Consider the following 20,519-nt stretch of genomic DNA (forward strand, 5'->3'; position numbering starts at 1 on the left):
ATTTCTAGAAGGCACAAGGGCTTTTAAAAATAGTTAACCATTGGTAGAAGTTTCATTGCTTTTGGCATCTCCAGATCAAAGCCCTATTCACTCTGTGATCCAATATACTGGGGAAGACCCTCTGAAAGTATTTTGGTTGCTCTTCACATGCTCATATCCAGAATCCTTTGAACATACAGACGAGACCACGACTATTCTAAAGCTTGCCTTAAACTAGCCCGGTTACATTCTTGGTATGTGCTGGATATGTGCTTGGCTAGTTTAAGGCAAGTTTAAGGCATTTCTGCATTGACCAATGACCCATAGGATTAACACAACAGGGGTCCCTGGCAGTCCCATTCAGTTTGAATGGGACTGCCAGGAACCCCCGCTGTTTATCTGATGGGCCATTAATCAATGCAGAAATGCTGGGGCTAGTTTAAGGCAAGTTTAAGGCATGTATCCAGAAAGTACCTGGGTGTACCTGGGTCTTTTTGGCAATTGCCACTGGTTTGTGTTAGAATAGTCGCAGTCTCTGCTGTAAACGGTTTCTCACACTGTTGCACTGTACCTCCTGAAACAGGCTGAGAATGTGCCATGTGAATGAACAGTTGGGCACCAATTCTGCACTCTTCCTTTTGTAATGGATGGGTTACTACAACACTTTTATTTTGTTTGGTCATCAACTTGAACAAAGAGTTAAGAATTGGTGTCCTCCCTTTTTTAATTTTATTTATTAATATTGTAAAGCGCTGCTGTTTTATTGGCCCTTGTCTAGCCACTTACCTCAGATTGAACTCCAGCCCAGAGACAGGGTTGGGTTGACCCTTATGGGCCAGAACCTTCTCTCAACCCTTGCACACTCACCAGAGCACCCCTAAAAGGCACTTGACTTATACTCAACCTTCTCTGTCTCCATGGTGCTTTGTTCCTTTTCTATGCCATGGCTTCTCTCTACCTGTTTTCTATCGCCTTAGGGACATAAGTTGTTGTTTATTTTTTTTTTTAAAGGCACAATGTTATTCAGGTATATTTAATGCAATACATTTACTGTACAATAATATTTTGATGCAAAATAAGAACTGGATAGTGTTGTGTTGTCTGGCTCCAAAGTGCAAAAGGCACCAAGCCCTTTAAGTGTTTCACTTGTTTTTCAATGTACATAACAATGTGTCTCTTGATTTTATAGTAGATTTAACTCTAAGCATAAATATGTTTAAAATATTTTACATTGAGTACGTACTAGATTTGTGTTTTGTGCGTTTGGTATGGAATTAATTTAACACAGACAAATGCAAACAGGATGGTTTATGCGTAGGTTAGAGTTGCAGCATTTTGTAACTAAACGCGTTGGAGGAAGAGCCCACAGAGGGTCACCACTCAATGAACATGTTTGCAAATATTGCTTTGGAGCTTTGCCAGCTCACTCGTGGGATTTATTCCTGCTTCACTCTGAGAATACCTGCAAGCCTTGAGAAAAGACTGATCCACACACCGAGTCAGATCGTGTCTGACGTCACTTCCGGGTACATGGAGAAAGGAGCAGGCACCAGCCAGCCGCAGCGGTTACAAGCAGCACACACCAGGACAGATGTCCACTGAGGTATCCACCCAGGAGACCACCATCCCGGGCCAAGCTCAGCAGCTGCGGTATAGATTGGCAAACCAGCACCCCGCCACTCCTGATCGGAGACTCATCTACGTCTCTCATTGGCATACTTGCAGCAGTAACATCAATAAGGAAAAGTCTGTTTTTATTCACACATTTTTTTTAAATTTGTATTCATCACTCATTGTTCTATTATATGTATTGATATTGCCAACTTTTCAAATATAAAGGCATTTATTATATTCATGCTGTTTTGCACCTCTCTATATTTTTCTTTTACAAAGTAAAGATGCAGCCTTTAGCATTGCCTTTAGTAGCCCACCTCTAATTGCATTTAGTGGCTATTTCCCTGCCCAAAAGCAAACCACATACAACTACAGATTGTGCCACATTGAGAAGTACAATTCCCCAATTAGAGCACAGCGGTTCTCATCTCTGCAGGGGACACAGCCTCTGACTCGCATCATTTTACTTGGCTCTTGACTGCTGGAGTTCTTAGCTCACTCTGTTACTCTCTGGCTAATTTTATTTCACACCCCTTGCTAAATTTTGAGTGACCGCCTCTGTTACCAAGCAGGTGTGAGGCTTGAAAGGCAGCCAGCAAGAAAGTGAAAAAGGACACATTGTCACCAAGCGGTTCCACTACACGTGGAGCCTGCCTATTGATGAATCTCTGGCAATAGGCCAGACACCCAGCTCCCTCCCTCCACCACCACCCGCAAGGCATAAGCGTATGGAAAAGGTGGCTAGACAGAAAAATTGATCATGTAATTTGATTTGACATAAGGCAAAGTGGAAAGAAAGGACAGGGAAAAGCTACAACCTCAGCATTACATTAGCAGAACAGCATTGATGTGAAAGATTTTACGGCTGCCCTATTTCTCCTCAGGAAGCACATTTACTCAATTCTTACCAAAAAGGGGGGCAGAGGAATCCCCAGTTACATCACGATGAATGGGGCCTCTCTAGTCTAGGAGACACTATGGGTTATTGAGAAAAGTACCTCATAACCAACCGGAACAGATTTTGTTGAGATCACAGGTTGGGCAAGATGCTTAATGCCGGTCGATTACAATCAGCCCTTATTAACTGTTCTGTACAGTACAAATAAACCAGCCTAGCTGACTTGGAGTCATCTGGTTGGTGCAAGTCTACAAAATCCAACTGGTTTTGTCTCATCATTGTCAATGCTTGCGGTTAGCAGTGAAGGTTTACGTATGGATTTTGGATGCTTTTAAGGTTTCTTCACGTGAATATTACATTCACATATGGGTTTTGATTGTAAGAGTAATAACAATACATGATTAATATGTTCACAATTTAGACAAGTTCTGTATAGAGCAGTAGTGTCCCAACTCAACCTGTCAAATTTTATTTTTGTCTGACAAGTAAATTAAGTTATACGGTAATTTCATTTGATCAATAGTGCACTGATGGGGAATAAGACTTAAAAAAAATGTCACACTTATGGAAGTTGATCAAATGAAACAGTAGAACAACTTTTGTCTGGTTTTACATTTTAGTTGGCTCCCTTTATACATGGGTATTCAAATAAAAAACTGGGTCCCCAACCTATTTTTCTCAAAGTTGTAAGCGAAATTGTGATTTCTGTCCCCGTGATTGTGTATGTTGGGTTTTGCTGTCGAGTATTTTTTGCTCTAAGTTCATGGTGATATGTAAACATACCCTGCATATTTCCCTAGGAGTTTGCACTTGCAGAAATGATTAGCTCTTGTACTACAACCCCTTTGCTGATAAACACATTCCAGGTGAAAGGTCTACTGAGAAGAGAAGTTCATGTAGTATTTATTATTTGGCTCCAAATAGATTACTGAAGATGTTCTAGGATACAGAAATTCTAAGAAAAAAGGGGCAACAAATACAGGAAGTGGGGTTGGGAGGTGGGCGACTGTCATTTAACAATCATTTAGCTATTTTCAGTTTTAAATTTTTAACATTGTTCCAGAACCGAGTTATACCATTAGTCCAATCAGTACAATCACTGTGGTCGGTCATCTAGGCGGATACTTTCTCTCTTTTATGGGGATAGAGGTATAAACTAGGTTGAACCTCCCCCCATTTTGGGTTCACTTAGATAAAATGAGATCAGGTACTTGGGTGGAAAGCATTGGGGCCCTCAGCTTTTGGCTACCCAGTCTAAAATATCTATGGATCCCACATTTTGTAAAATGTTCTCCCTGTGTGCATTAGAAATGATGTAAGTTTCTCCATCTGTATCACCTCATCAACTTTACTCATGACTTTTTTTGTCTTGATGGGGGAGTGCAACTAGTCTTTCCAGGCTGCAGGTATACAGCAACTAGCTGGTTAATGTATGGGAGATTAGTTTATGGCTCGTCGGGTTTATATTTTCAATAGGTTTAGCTAGTAGCATAGAGATTGGGTCAATAGTGGATCGAGATTTCCAATATATCACCTTTTATATTTTTGATCATAATCCAGAACCGATGCATCATTGGGCAGGACCACCAGATATACACCATATCCCCCATTTCACTACACTTCATCCAACATAGCCCGGAGGTACCTGGGAACACTTAAGAGTCAAGTACCACCTGGTACAGGATCTTCTAGATATTTTCTGTGGTTGTGGTACGTATTGATGTTTTTGAGGCCTGGTCCCAGATATCTTCCCTGTCCTCTTTTGATACCTCTATCTGTAGGTCAGACTCCCATTTCTCAATATATGGATGATCGAAATGTTTCCCTGAAGTGCCTAGCTCTTTTATATAAGATGGTAATTAGGCAGCTCTGGTATCCTCTTGTCCTACATAACCCCTTGAATATAGTGCAGTTCGGGAACTCCCAAGTTAGGGGCTGTATGTTGGATAAGGTATTTGTAGACCTCTAAATATCTCAGAAGTCTGCAAGTAGTAGTTTATGCATATCCCCTCATCTCATTAACTTTCCATTGATTAGTAGATTACCCATATCTAGAATATGTTTAGCTTTCCACTCTGCATACACTTTTGTATTGTATCCCGGATACAGCTTGGGTTGTCAAATATAGGAGTTAACTTGAGGGGGAAGTGACCAAATCTAATTTTCCTCTTTACTCCATATGTTTAGTGTGAATTTGGTAACTTCCAAGCATGCTGGATTTTTTTTGTCCTTATCTGTCCATATTAAAGCAGGTAGGGCGGCAGGTTTACACTTGGAGGCTTCTATATCTACCCAGCACACCTTTTTGTGGTATTAGGTGATAGTACACAATTTGTCTTGGATGAACCGCCAAATAATCTCAATATCAGGGACTCCTAGCTCTTCTACCTACTTTGGAGCAAGCATAACTGATCTGGCTACTCTCGGTCGTTTATTGACCAAATAAATTGGATTATTTGGTTCTGCATGTCTTTGATATAATTGAGTGGAACTGAAATTTGGAGAGTTTGAAAGACGTACTGGAACCTTGGCAAGATATTAAATTTAATTGAATTGATCCTACCCAGCTGATATACATGGAATTTAGTCCATAACGGCAAGTACTTTTTGACCTGGGAAGACAAATCTGGGTAGTTATACCTAAACCAAGAACGTTAATCTTACGTAAAGTATACACCCAAGTATTTTAGGTGCTTTGGCCACTTGTTCTGAGATTTTTTTTCATTCTAAAAATGTTCTATAAAGAAAGGAGATATGGAATAAGAATGGTAGATTAATGTGGTATTAATATAATTACTATTGCTGTTTAGTTAAATCGTATATAGGCTAGTTGTGGCCCTTTATTTATTTTTTAATGAGTGCTAGGAACCCCAGGGTTCACTACAGTTTACAGGTCATTTGAAAATTGTATCAAATAAAGAAGAATTTACAATGCATCTGATCTCAGATGCTATTAGAGAGGACTCTGCAGAATTTCATAACATAATTGTAGGGTTCCTTAACCAAAAAAAAGGTTAAAAGGTTAAATATGCTAAATATACCATTATATTAGAGAAAAGAATAAAAGAGTATGCTCCATGGTGTAATATCGTTTGAACAGGTCATTTTAATACATCTGAAGTGTTAAAATAGACACTCGCATAAGTGCACAGGTAAAATGCTTTGGAGAGAATATAGTCATCACCACGGAATCAGGAATCCCACAAATACGATATCCAGGGGAAAGGGCTCCGCACGGGCGCGATCACCGGATCAAACTTTTAGGTTTTTTTGTGTGGCTCTGTGGGCTGATCTATATTTTATGTGGCATGTCCAGTTAATACTTCCAGTGTTTATCTGGACTTTTAGCACTACACATTTTACTTCGTATTTACATTTTTACTTTTTCACTCCACCGTGGGACTTGTGGCACCTTTCATGTGTTTGTTTTGTATACGATTTATATTTGTCGGTGTTGAGAAAACAAACTCCAGACGGGTGTCAAGTGTAAATCGCTCTGCCCCGCAGAACTTATCACCCGTGAAACTCAAAACCACATCAGTAGATAAGCATTATTGGATTGGTTAAAAAAGAGAGAGATTTCTGTAGGAGGTGGTATTTTCAGGTGCAGATAATTGTATCACTTTTACCTTTTACACTTTCTGTGATCATCACCAGAAAAACAGGCTATAGAGACTGGATATTGTGATTATATTATGATCTTGGGATGCAGCTCATGGCTGTAAACAAATGCTGCAAAACGAAATGGTTATTTAAAGCCTGGTAGAGGGATAGCAGATACCTTCCTTCTAGTGGACAAAATATTAGGTTTTAGCAGACAAGAAATCCCCCCCCCCCTGTTGATTAACTGGAGATTGACAGCACTAGTCATTAAAACTTTAAGGAGGGAGGGGGGAAAGAAATACCATGCATACAAGCGACATTACCCCTGTTTGTAATAGTTTGTAATGTAGAAGTGTAAAAGGGAAGATTTTCCACCAGTCTGTGTACAATACAGGTCATAGGATTGCAGTTTGTTCTGAAAATATGAACGCAGCACAGCTGTGCATAGTAGTGAAAAACGCATATTGATCCTTTATTTGCTATACTGTACACTACAGTAATTTCAAAAAACATTGGAGAAGAATAGTTGGGATATCACTAGCAAAGCCTACAACTGTTCCAGTATTCCAGAACAGGGGTGCTCAGCTCACGTCCTCAAGACCTCCCAACAGGTCAGGTTTTAAGGATATTCCAGCTTCAGCACAGGTGGCTCAGTCTTCTACTGCTGTGAAGCGCTATGTACATAATAGCGCTATATAAATAAACATGCATACATACAACTGAGCCACTGATTGTCACCTGTGCTGAAGCTGGAATATCCTTAAAACCTGACCTGTTGGGAGGTCTTGAGGACAGGAGTTGAGCACCATATTCTAGAAGGGACACTCAGTGCATTACTCGGCAGACATGTACAGTATGCTGTAAGTGTTTACAAATGCCCCCAGCTTCATCAGACCCCTTCCGCTGGCCTGGAAGCAGACATTAAATGTAATTGATCTTGAAAAGGGAGGCTTAATACGGCAGCCTGACCTGCAAGGACTGAACGATCTGTCTGGGTTTTGATCGCTACTTTGACCTAGGCAAATCCTTTCATCACGTGGAAATCTGCTTGGCAAACATGCCTCCCCTTGAACCTGGAAATGACATTCCTAAGCATAATTGCAGCAATAAAAACTGCACTGGACTTGCAAACAAACCGATTGAGAAGTGTTATATGGGGGTGAAACCATTTTGGGCTGATGGCAAAGACTCATTCCTATACATTTCTGAATAGTTAAGTTAATGCCTTAGCCCTTTTTGCTGCTGCAGTTCTGCTGTGCAATGGATTGCAAATGGCAACAGCAGTAAAGATGTTAGCAACATCAAACTTCATCTGACTATTCCTAGCCTGTTAAAAGGCATGAGATGTATATTCAGTAGGATCTGAAATTTGTATTTTTAGCTTAATCTGTTAGTGGATTATTTTAATTGTCATGAGTAAAGGTATCACCTGAGCATTTCATACTGTACTTTGAAAGAGTTTGTTTTACTCTGCAATGCTTTTCCCAGATCGTGTTATATGCTTGTGTACACAGGACCTACTACATTTTTTCCCCCTACAAAGCAGATAAAGCTAATTGTATGCAGGAAAGGGTGGCATTTTATTTTGACCAAAAAAAAAAAAAACCCTAGTGTAAATGGAGAGTTTGGTAGGAGATGTAACAGCAGACATAATGTACAGCATCGTCCTGAAATCTGGCAATTGCCCTTCCCTTTCTTTTTTGTATATGCAAATCCAGTTTACTACATAAAAGACCCTCTTTGCACTGGAATAACCTGTGATGTGGAAACAAAAAAGAAATGCAATTATGGCTCTTGAGTTACGTGGGATTTAGAATAAATAGGATATCACATATCCATGCATTTCTATGGCCGCGTGTGGGTGATGCCTTCCCATCAGGAAAGGGGTTACATAACTAGTCTATTTCTGTCCATGGTCCGTCTAGGCGCCCGCGAGGCTGCCATTTAAATCTCCCACGAGCCTCAGCATGCTTTTTTTTTTTTTTTTTAAATGAAGCTACACAGTGTGTCTAAGCACATGCAATGTGCACCTAAAGGCTTTCACCAACCCTGTTAAGACAAGCCCAGTCCCTCTAAGCACAGAGCCAAAACAAATCCTTCCACACTGCACAAAATAATTGCATAGAGACTAGCAGAAAGGCTTTTTCTGACTCCCCCCTGGGTGCAGCATCTTGTACAGTGAACACGTGATGTTCCTGAAGACAGCCAAAGAAGCTTTGGAAGTGTAATACTGTAATTGGTTGACTGGCTTTGTCCTCAGCAATGAGGAGGTATCTAAAGCAATGACTATTACTTGAAGTGATTACGTTCTTTGAGCTTTTCCTGCACCATTTTGTCTAGTCCTTAGATTGCATCTACTTTTTTTTTTTTTTTTTAAAGGAAAAGGGGTCAAACCTTTTATTTTTTTAATTTTTATTTTTTTAAATTCATAAATATATCTATACATATTTTTTTTTATAAAATTATTTACTACTCAACTCATCACTTACCCCATTAGTAACCATTCTTGTCCTATGGTGTTTTTGCAAGAATCGACTGCTTTATATGTACCAAGTGGGCATACATAATAACCACTAACAAACCACCAAACTTCTTTTGTAGCCTATCTTACTTAAAACACAAGTTAACTGGTATAACTGTGTTTCAGATTAAAAGCATTTTGACTGTGAATTTTAAATATGTATTGTTACTGTTATGGGAACACTTGCCATGCTTTAGTCAGTGTTCAATTATTTGAAAATAACTGAATGGAGATGAATTTTAAGGCAACAGGTTTTAATAGACCTGGATAAGCAACCACAATTCCTGAACAGTATAGTCTGAGCCTCACTACTGTTTTGTATGTACATCCTTGTAGCCTCATCATATTTGTGTTATGCTGTAACCATGTGGCATCTGAGAAGACTAGTACAACATGGTAGCTGGCACGCTCCTATTCTCTCTCTCTTTTTTCCTTTACTATTTGCCGCCTTTGTTCCTTATAAATATTTTCTGGCTCTGGGGCTATGACATTCTTTTCCTTCAACTCCAACAAAATAAATTACAACATTATATATATAGATATATATCTATATATATCTATATATATAATGTTGTAATTTATTTTATATATAGATATATATAGATGTGTGTGTGTGTGTGTGTATGTATATGTATATAGATGTGTATATAGATGTGTATAAATGTCACATGTTGGAAAAACCATTATTTGTTTCCCGTGTTTTTGTTTATGGTATTTGCAAATTGTTGATTGGACCTCCCAGTTCCTCCTCCTCCTGCATTGGTGTCAGAGAAAATGAGTTGCTTATGATGTCTCTGGCATTTGCCTTGACTTCTTCTAATCCTTCTGGTTGCAAGACTGAAGAAGCTTTGGCTGAAGACCAGCATCGCTCTTCAATGAACCTCTACAGCATTGTTGGGCAACAGGGGGCCACATATGGCCCTCTGGAGCATTACCTGCGGCTCCCAGCCAGTGGCCCGCTCTCCAGGTCACCCCAGTCCAGGGTGAGTGGAGGCATTGCTGGTGTGGATCATAACTACTCCCCACTCCCGCAGGTAACTGATAATAGTGCTAATAATTTAGTGCCAAGTGTAAGGAGAGGAAAGGGTCAGTATTCATCAGTGTACAGGCATTAAGAAGCTGACTGCATGGGGTGGAGAGAAGCTCCTACCGACAGCTACCCAACGTCCCTAAAGGCTTCTTGGAGAGCCTAAACGTTGACCATATTAGTAAACTTTTAGTAATATTTTATCTCTTCAGCCCTTGTCGATCCACTGTGGAATTAAGGTCTCCCCAATGATCTTCTAGGTACTGCAGGTTGCAAACCTCTCCTCCACGTTACTGTTTTCATCCTTCCATCTTATTTTTGGTTGTTTTCTTGGTCTTTTAATATCTTGGAATCCAGTTGAGTACCATATTTGTCCATCATTGTCCAATGATGGTAATTTCGTCTTGCGATATGTCTGGCCAACTACTATTTTAATTTCTTCACCCTTGTGGGAAAAATGTGTATGATGTGCAGCTCTTTGGAGCGCTTAAGAGCAAATGTGGCCCTTGAGGTACATCATGTTGCCTACCACTGCTGTACAGACCTTAGAATTTGTAACATGGCATACATGAGACAGAGGTTACAAGCAAAGCCAACGCCTGGCAAAAAGGAAGAAGGGGAGACTGACTGAATCTCCTCATAAAGGAGAGATGGTCAAACTATATATGAGAAAAATAAATAACAATCTGCCTAAGCCAATGCTTTTGGGGACACTTTATTTTCTACCATCCATTTTCTGCAGGACATACTGTGTAAACCAAGATGACAGAGCAGAAGGGTTAACACACAAATCATGTTGTTTAGTGTGTAATATGTTAATGCTTTCGGGAAAGCACAGGATTCTAATGCACGTTGAACAGGCTTCTCTTGATCCCAAATCAATACATTTTAATGTCCATTAGCATTGTATCCAGATAAAAAAAAAAAAAAAACAAAAAAAAACCTCAGCAGTTCATTTGTGAGCGCCATATTTGTCTTTCTGCAGAGTGTAATGATTATATTACTTCCTAATCCCTAAAGATTTTAAAGCAAGCCCACTTTCTCGGTTTGGCGTCTTTCCCATTGTTTCAGAGTCCCATGAATATGGGCACCACGAGCAGCATTGAAATATCCCGGGTTTATTTTTTGGAGGTCTGTATTTTTAAAGAAGATTAAAGCTTTGTGTTTGCCCTTGAGTACTGCTATCAACATATGTGTGTCATTGTTGCATTAACCCCTTCCTACCACTTTTATTGACAGGACTCTAATGTATTGCTCTGCAATGCTATGCAGGCATCCAAGGCAGTGACTAAGTTAAAATTATCAAGGCACTCCCAGGATGCCTCTTAGTTATACTTGGGCCTCTTAGAAGCTGGACTGCTACCCTGCTGTATTGGTGAACTCTTTCATCCACTTCCCTCCATTCCCTGATTTCAAGTCCCTGTACACACACAGACATGTCCAAACACCGCCTTCATTGTCAACAAAGAGTACAGAGTTCCCACACAACTACTGCCAAACAAGTCACCAAAGGAAAGCGCACTTCCCCTGCACCACCCCGTTTGCTCCGGTCTTGTGACCTGGATTACACTCTGACAGAGAAATATCACTTTTGGTCCCTTCTCCTCCCTCCCCCCCCCCACCCCCCCTGGAACAACTGGCAAATTAGATTTACTACAACGAATACCAGGTAAAAGGCAATATACCTGACTTTAACAGGAGATGTGTATGTGAGGAATGACGATCAGTGGCTGGTATGTTTGAGTACTGCCATGGTTTATATGATTGGACAGCTTCTGCTTCTATTGTACAATTGGATTAGGTAAAATTCCTGTCAGTTTAGCCACCCAAGTGTATATATATATCAAGGCATTACTGGAGCAATTCTGGGGCAAAATAACTGCACTGTATATATCAAAGGGACATCTAATTGAAATGAATAGGGTATTTTTCTTTGGTGCATCTAGTTTTCTACCCCAGAATCGCTCCACATTTGTCTTCATACATAGACCCCTTTTGCTGGCGGAGGGGCAAGCAATGCATTCCTTTGCAGTGTGTTGGTGGTCCCGCTGACAGCAACTAGATGAATGGTGGTGATTCAACTAAAACTAGGATCGGTTTGTCCAGATTTCCCTGCGCTTACTCAGACAGTTATTTCCTTCCGTTATCTATTAAAAAAAAAAAAAGTGTAGCGATTGTAGAGAGCTGCTCTACATCCCTCCCCCCCCCTCCCCACCTCTTCTCTTTCTTTATTGTTAATTATTTCTGTTGGAGGTTCTGGAAACAGCTGTGGACACTTGGATTATTCATTTTTCTTTTTAATGTGGTGATGAGCAGGGAGAGAGTCACAGCACGGATGGTGCATATATGGTTCCAGGTTCAGGCAGCTTGGTTGGTTCCTGTGACTGGGTGTCAGTGTATGGCTTGTGTCTGGTTCAAAGCCTTATAGCAGATATGTGTTTACATTGTTGTAACCACATGTATTCATATTAGTGTATGTGTGTGTGTGTGTGTGTGTGTGTGTACACACAATCAAGGGATCACAAGTGTGGATATGGCCTATAGGTTGCTGGTTGCCTGCCACTTCCTCATACAGTGTCAAACTTGCTTTGAAATCAAGAGAGGGAGATTTTCTTTTGGGGGGTGGGGGAGAAGTATCTTGCACCTATTTAAAGTTATGCTAGTAGGGGAATTAGATCATCATATCTAAATGATTAAAGAATGCTACTATGATTTTTAAAGTTGCAGCATCTGGGTGAAAGGGGCAAAATCAGTCTGGAGACACGCGGCAGTCTTTTCAGAAGCACTGACAGAATATGTGTATTACGATTTATATTCAGTGTAAATCCTGCTCTCATTTAAAAAAAAAAAAAAGTTAGCATCCGACGTTGCTCATCTTTCAAATCCTACTAAGTGTTAAGAACTATTAAATGGTTTATTACTCATTTCACCCTGCTTCATCTCTATAAGGATGTGAGGCAGAGATGGAGGGGAAGGGGGTGGTTCTGGGCCAGGAAAGAGCATTTTGGTGATTAAAAAAAGCCATTGTTTCTCTTGCCATCTCATCCACACTTCAGACACTGAGTGACTCTGATTACACATGCTGCCTCTCAAAGTTTAGTGGCGAAGTCTGTTTTGTCTAGCACAATGGTATCCAGACACTGCTTCCCTGAAGCAGCTGCATGCTTATGTTGTGTCCTTCTGAGAGGCAGATTCTTTGATTGCAAGAAGTTGCTCTTTTTCTGCGAGACACATGGACATCATCACTCAGTTGAATCACCCTCCACTCCTTTCCTGCCAGAGGGGCCAGCAACCCATTGCAATGTCCTTCAGGTCAGAGTAAACCGTAGCACATTGCAAAAGGGAGATAATGTCACACAAGTCACAGTTCAGGTGTAAGTACTGCAGTCTATTTTGAGTTGTCCTTTTTTCTCCCCCGCCCCCCTCCCTCTTTTCCTTCCTTAGATTTATGTCCTACAAAATGTAGTTTTTATTCCGAAGAATGCTATGTGAGATCTAGCAAAGAAAACCTTTTCATTTTCCTCATTTAAAAGCAGTTTTCTAGTTGTCTGCCACTTCTTTAACCCCATAAAAAATACAACATTAAGGTTTTCTTTAAAATAACAATAAATATATAAAAAAGAAAAAAAGGCTAGACCGGCGCCTGGCCTTGTGGTTTTTCTGTTGGTGAGAACTTCTCTGCGTTTTCACCGCTCACATGAGTCTGTATCGAGACAGGAAGACCCCACCCTATGGGCCACGTAAAAGCAAATCCACCTCCGATTCCTTTGCATGTACCATCTGCAATAATATAGAAACAAAATTACTTTATATGAAACAGACTTGTTCCCCATCCACCCCTAACCAAAGCCATAAAAACCAAACTTCTGAGATGAATTGCTACTGGCACTTATTCTGCTTTGTCAGTTGGTCCACTCTCAGGCTTGTAGCATACCTTAGGGTTTGTTAATAATGTGCAAAGCATAGGTATATTGTACCATTAGTTATCTTCCAGATGCTGAACTTGATTTTCAAGTTACAACTGGATTTCAGTATACAACTGCAGTAAACCACTTAAGGTAAATTCCTTCATTTCTGTTAGTCATTGCACCTGCACACAATGATGAACAGAGCGTTGATAAATTCAAATAGATATGCTACCTTGTAACACTAGCTTCTCCCCCTCCCTCCCCTCATCATCTGCATCCTGCTGCTACTGCCTGGGCTAGACTATGCACACCCAGTTTACTCAGGTCTTACTTGGCAAGCAAGTTTGTGTTTAAACCACAATGATTTACAACATGTATTTTACCCATTCAGTATGAGCAATGTGTGGCAGTTACTGACAACAAAGAGGCTAAGGTAGTGACCTCGTGTTTGCATCTAAATGTGCATCATAAGTTAAGTTCAAATATCTGTTACACGCCAGAAGAAATAAGGGGTGGGGAAGTACAGAGGGTTGGTTGGTCCTTGGCCTGAGCATTCTTCTGAAGGCCTTTTATGGCAGAGCGTCAACTACAGTCCATAACAGGAGTTGGAGAACTGTTGGAGATATGTCTCCTGAGTTATTTTTCTTGTGTTACTCAACACCCTCTTAATGACGTGGGGTCCAGTGCATTTCATTGAAATGGTTAGTTTTGCTGATTTTAATACTGTTTTTCCAAACCAAAAAGTCAAGTTATGCAAGTTTAATAATAGGTCTCCATGGAAAGTGAATATCTGCCAGTGGGATACAGAGATTTCCACCTCAAGGTCATTGGTTCAATCATGGCTTTGCTTGCGTGTCAGAGTTGCTATTATCTAAAATGCATGTGTAATTACAGTTGGCGCTGTAAGGCTGGGATGCCAGAGACCAATAAATTTGTGACCCACACCATTTTATATCCGCTTTAATTTAGTGTAAAGCGCCTTTTGATATTCAGCGCTTGGCTTGCATTACGAAGAAGAAGAAAGAAAAACACATCTGCTTATACTAGCATGCACTTTCATAGGCACATTGGTGTTTGTTGGAAGGAACCTTCTTACAAGAGATGAAAACATGACTACAGCAAGATTTGTGGTTGAGGTTTATCTCTGAGAATCTGTCACTTCTCTTGCTGGAGAGAATGTTCCTCTACACAAGAAAAAAAAACTGTTCTTTAGCCTTGTGGTGCTCAACTCCTGTCCTCAAGACCCCCCCAACAGGTCAGGTTTTAAGGATATCCCAGCTTCAACACAGGTGGCTCAATCAGTTGCTCAGTCTTTGACTCAGCCACCTGTGCTGAAGCTGGGATATCGTTAAAACCTGACCTGTTAAGGGAGGTGGGGGGGGGGGATGTCTTGAAGACTGGAGTTCAGTACCACTTTTGTAGGCCACCTGTTTCTTAATGCACATTCCTCCAAGGATTTCTCTCACAGCAAAATTAAATTTGCACTTATTCATTGGAACCAATGTGTAAATAGTGAGTCGAGTCAGCCATCACTGTTGGTCGTTTTTTCAGCTTTGATGCTACTTGTTAAAAAAAAAAAAAACCCAGACTTGATAGGCAGCTGGTTTGTCTTTGCCCCCCAGCAATTTCTCGTATTGTGCTCCTCGTGAAAAATCCACAAAGTATTCAAAATATTGTGCAATTTAATAGTGCTTCTCCCCCCCCCCCCCCCCCCACATTATTTGTAAGTTTAGCTCTGTGACCGTACATGTTACTGTGCATTACCTTGAACTCTTGAGCGCAATGCTTTTCATACTCCTATGATATGGAAGGGGTAAAAACAGAAACAGAACTTGCTGCACCTGCTTATAAGTCACTCTGGCCTTTACCTCTATGTTGAAGGGAAAGCTACTTTTGCCAAGTGGTCTTTCTATGCTTTAGGGTGATTTACAGTCCAAGCGTCAAACCGCTTGTGGAAAAGTCTAAGCAGGATTTGGCATCTTACCCAGAATCCAGTGCAGCTGTGGCAGTGAAGTCATCTGCATAACAACCATTATAAATAAAAACACAGTCTGCACTGTTCGCGCTTAGTGTACTTTCCTGAAAATCATTGCTACGTTGATGATATAAATAGTACGTATGATGAACAAAGTGGGCATTTCTAATTACAAATTGCATTTTCTTTCTTTTAGATTTCCTCTGAACCTGTTGCTAAAAAACCCAAGACTGATGACTCCGTTATCCACTCCCCTAACTCTGCTGAGAAAGACAAGTCGTCCAGCTGGTTACGAAATTTGTCCAATACCAACAAGGTAATTGAATGTCTTGTTGTTGGCATACCCTTAAGAGCACAACACATGGTCTCCTGGACGAGAAAGGAAAGATGTATGTATGCATGTATGTCTCATAGAAACAAAAATCCAATGTATCTTCTCACCATGTCCTCCTGGATCTGGAAAGTGTCTTTCAATGTTTCTGCTCCGTTGAAGTGCTTTGGCACATGTAGGGATGAGGTAAGCGGTTCTCCAATGCCTTGGAGACTCATGAAGCTCCAAAGTCCCCGTCCCATAAACCCAGCATGGTTTGTTGCAAACCTCATATTATTTATTGGCAGGCAACAACTGCATGGGGCTTACAGTTAATCTGGCTCATCCTCTGCAGCGAAAGTTGCTAAGCAATTAGGGCCAACAAGGCAATCTAAGCAGGGATTGAGGGACAGACACCAGAGACGGCTTATAAAAATGTTCTTGCAGATATTAACCAAGAACCACAGACGGTATTCAATTTCTCTGGCCCAGGTGTGCAGCACAGGTGACAATGACGTAGGAGTTACTGGCCAAAATGTAATTGACACATTTTGTTCTCAGCTGCATCTTGCCCTCACATTATATATAAAAAGATCAGGGATTGTATGTCAGCACTGTTAGTAGACTGCAACTTTCCCGTTGGTTCATACGAGTAACGTGCGAGAACGATCTGTGCTCAGCAGAGATTTCGTAAAGACAAACTTTTTGTGTATTGTAGATGGGAGTTATTGCTTGTTTTGCTCAAACTTTTAACTGGGTTAAAAGCCTCCCCTTTTACCAGTTTTGTTGAATCACAAGTTTACTGGCTCTAAAAAAAAAAAAAAAAAAATGAAGTATAATTTCATTTTGCCGAAGCCCTGGGCTTCGAAGAGCAATAACTTCAGTCGTACTAGGAAATACATTCCTTCAGCGCCACAAAGTGTTGCCTTCTGCTATTCCTGCACACCAACTTTTATTTATGAATCCCTTTGTTGCTGTTCAATGGCTGAGGGGAACCCTGTTTTCAAAAATTTCTCTCTCTTTACTACTAACGTGTACTTTAGCTGTAGATATTGCATTTCAGTATAAAAAAATAGCATTTATGTGCAACTTTCTTATTTAAATCCTTTTTAAAAACTCTTCTGGTTGACTGAAAGCAGGCAAGGAAGTCGTCAGCTCGGAAGTAGCTCTGATGATGAAAACTGAACAAAGACACAAAGCTCATTTGTAAACTGGTTAACGCAGCAGTGTTGTGATTTTGTAATGCGCTGTGTGTGTGTGTGTTTGTGTTGACCTGTAGTCTCTGTTTTTTGCCTGACCTCAGAATACTGGATACGTCCATCCTCGCCAGCGCTTGTCAGCTTTCCGGCCCTGGTCCCCCGCCATTTCAGCCAACGAGAAAGATCTCTCCGCTCACCTGCCAGCCCTGATTAGAGACAGGTGAGAACAATGGCATACATCGTTGATTTATTAGCTTCATGATTGTGGGATTAGGTTACTCCCCCTTCCTCATCCTTGCTATGGTGATACTAAAGTATTTTTGATTAGCTATTACAACTACCTGTGCTGATTTGAGCGGCAGGTTTTACATAAAAGGGGCACAGTTGGAGGACCCTTTAGATTGACTTGATGTACCTGTTTCTTATCTGATGGTCTAACTCTGGTTTCCAACCTCTTTTTTTGATGATAGAACCCTAATGAAATTCTGTGGAACTCCAACCCTCTCTAATAGCGCGTCTGTGATCAGATGCTTTGTAAATTCTTCTGTATTTGGTACAATTTTCAAATGACCTGAAATTTACTGGGATGCCCAGGGAGTTCAAGGGTTCCTTGCAACCTGTGTTGAAAAAATTTAGTCTAACTTGTCGTGCAATTACAAGAGTTAGACAACTTAAAAACAATGCCTAAACCCCGCTTAAATAATTTTAGTGTAGTATACAAACAAACTTGTTTTTTGGGGGGGTTCAGTATAGCATAACTGGTTTGTGTGTCCCTAAAAGGAAGCATACAACAAGATTATATTTTGTGATTAGGTTTTCCATTTTGTTACCTGGGATGCCTTCTTTTATCCCACTGCGCTTTCATTTATTTCAGCTTCTACAACTATAAGAGCTTTGAGAACTTGGTTGCCCCCAACGTGGCCCTGACACCCCCTGCCCAACAGAAAGTGATGACAAGCCCCCCGTGTGCTCCAGTTGTGCCAAGGAGCATTCCAGTGACTGGGAGTCCGACTCAGTCCCGAAAACGGAGGTCCACGGCAGAGCTGCCACCGGTGCCAGAAACACCAGTCCCAAGAGCCCCAATTAGGGAAGAGGAGAAAGAGTCCGAGGCAGAGATCGAGGTGGAAAGCAGAGAAGAATGTAAGTGTGAGTTGAATTTTTATCTTTACTTTCTTTTGTAAACATAACTACTTTGACTGGTTACACAAAAGTAATTGTCCGCGTATAGGAAATTGAGAGCCGTAGACGAACTGTTACTTTAGTCTGCGAGAAATAATTGCTGCTACAAATGTTGGGTACATATAAATAATTTCACTTCCGGGAGTGTCTGCGTTGCATCATGCATGGCAATATATTGCAACACATGGTTTTGTAGGCCTCTCAAGCAGCAGGTGGTAAAAGATCACCTCTCCACCTCTCCATCTTTCCATTCACAGTCACATATTTTCCCAGTGTATAATTACCCTTGTCCCCATAGAAAGAGCTGGAAGCTCGGACAGAGTTTGCAAGGCATACATTTTCTCAGGGTCCATCAGAAAGGTATTGGTAGTAAATAATAATGGCTTTCTATGATTTAGGGGTGAGGGGTGAAATAAAAATCACAGATCAAAGATTAAATGGATTATGCTTGCGAGTCAAGTTCCAGAATCTAATCTTTGCTGTTTTATGGTGCCCTGGGTATCGCCTTGCCTGTATTTATGAATCATAGGGGTCACACACAGGTCATCATGCTGTGTTGTATATTGTTTGTCCTGTAATACGTTGGTGTTATACACAGTGAACGGTGCCAAGCATTTTTATTACAGCTAATTCCTGATTTGGCTATAGTCATAGTAAAGCTTCACGTACTCTTGGCACCATTTAAGTGTACTCCGAGTTTGAATCCTCATTTAGCTGAATCAAGTCTGACAATGTTCAGAGAAAAATACAGCATTTAACCATCTTCTTTCAGTAAGAGTAAAATCTCAGTGGCTTGGTCCATTGCCTTTTGACCCTGAGACAACCAGAGAGTTTTTGTCTTTGATTACAGACCTATAAAGGAAGATGATTGGACTATAATTTTCCACGAAAATTGATAGGGGAAAAAAAACAACTAACTTTTACAGGTGCCATTAGCAGCAATTACTTCTCATTGAGTATTAGTCTTTAATCTGAAATGACACAACATCTAACACTATGTTTTATTGGCATTTATGGAATGCTACATGAGGCGGTAATATTGAGTGTAACATTTCTTATAGCTACTGAACTATTTTGTGTAGTGTACACCACAACAGGTACCTGAAATATGTTAGCATAGTGTTGTCAGCAATGGTCCAGTGCAAAGCACGTTAAAGATATGCACGAGATATTGCCTTGAGGTGCCAAGAACTGGTTGTCTTGACAGATTTCGGGACACTTCATTTAAAGTGTCTAGCACAATTGCAGGTATATTCCTGCAAATATTAAGATACATTTATACCTATCTCGTGTGTATATATTTATATATGTATTTTTTCCCCCTACTTTTAGTCACCTCTTCACTATCTTCGCTGTCCTCTCCCTCCTTCACTTCCTCAAGTTCCGCCAAGGAACTGAGCTCCCCGGGCATGCAAGCCCCAACTGTGATTAGCACTTCCTCCGAGGTGATGTCCCATGGTGACCTTCACAGCAGTGGACTAGAGGCGGAGTTGGAGCACCTAAGGCAAGCTCTGGATAGCGGTCTTGATTCTAAGGAAGCCAAAGAAAAGTTCCTTCATGAAGTAGTTAAAATGAGAGTGAAGCAGGAAGAGAAACTTAATGCCGCTTTGCAGGCCAAGAGGAGCCTTCAGCAGGTAATGATAAACCCCAGAGCTTTTTAACTTACGACACATATTTAGGTACTAAGAAGTACAACAGTCCTCTTAAAATTCAGCAGTATCCATCAGATGGGTTTTTTTTTATACCAAAAAATGGTACTGCAGATCTTAATGCCCAATGTTGATCGGATAAATGGTAAAATGAATACAGTATGTAGAATTTGGATTGTTTTTTTTTTTGGAGGTCTTTTAGTTTCATCTATTGCATTACTGTTTTAATAATGCTATATAAGATGGATATAATAAGTCCAGTTTTTTTTATGGCTTTCAATTTGTAAGCACATATAGAAATTATATATTTTTTAACCATTTGAGTGTCAATTTCACTTTAGAAATAACTGGAAATGGAAGACATTGCTGACGCTTTACAGTTTAGAGTTCACGCTATACATTAAGATAATATATAAGATTCAAAGCAGGTAGAAGGCTTCTAAAAAGTACTGTATATGTTTTAAGAAGTTTGATACACACAGTTTCAAGTGCTCACTTACGTTGCTCAATGAATAAACACATAATTATCTGTCGTGCTTACGATTAGAAACCTAAAATCGCAAGCCATAAATATTCTCCATAAATCACACGGACGTAAAATGCAGAGTAAAAGAGAATTGAGATATTTCTCCAGCTGTGAGATGATAATTGTCCTCC

The 20,519-nt window shown here is 40.4% G+C and overlaps 1 protein-coding gene across 2 annotated transcripts in view; it reads left to right on the plus strand.

Annotated features, from left to right (window-relative positions):
- Nucleotides 1-20,519, plus strand: part of SKI (SKI proto-oncogene) — a 102,587-nt gene that overhangs the window by 71,909 nt on the left and 10,159 nt on the right. Inside the window, exons 2-5 of one of the 2 annotated variants that reach the window (XM_075604854.1) lie at nucleotides 15,722-15,841; nucleotides 17,139-17,254; nucleotides 17,909-18,180; nucleotides 19,546-19,847. In XM_075604854.1, coding sequence (XP_075460969.1) covers nucleotides 15,722-15,841; nucleotides 17,139-17,254; nucleotides 17,909-18,180; nucleotides 19,546-19,847 — 810 coding nt within the window. The remainder of the gene's footprint in view (nucleotides 1-15,721; nucleotides 15,842-17,138; nucleotides 17,255-17,908; nucleotides 18,181-19,545; nucleotides 19,848-20,519) is intronic. The other variant, XM_075604855.1, reaches the window with a different exon arrangement.

Source organism: Ascaphus truei, chromosome 6 (assembly GCF_040206685.1).
Source record: "Ascaphus truei isolate aAscTru1 chromosome 6, aAscTru1.hap1, whole genome shotgun sequence".
Lineage (NCBI taxonomy): Eukaryota > Metazoa > Chordata > Amphibia > Anura > Ascaphidae > Ascaphus > Ascaphus truei.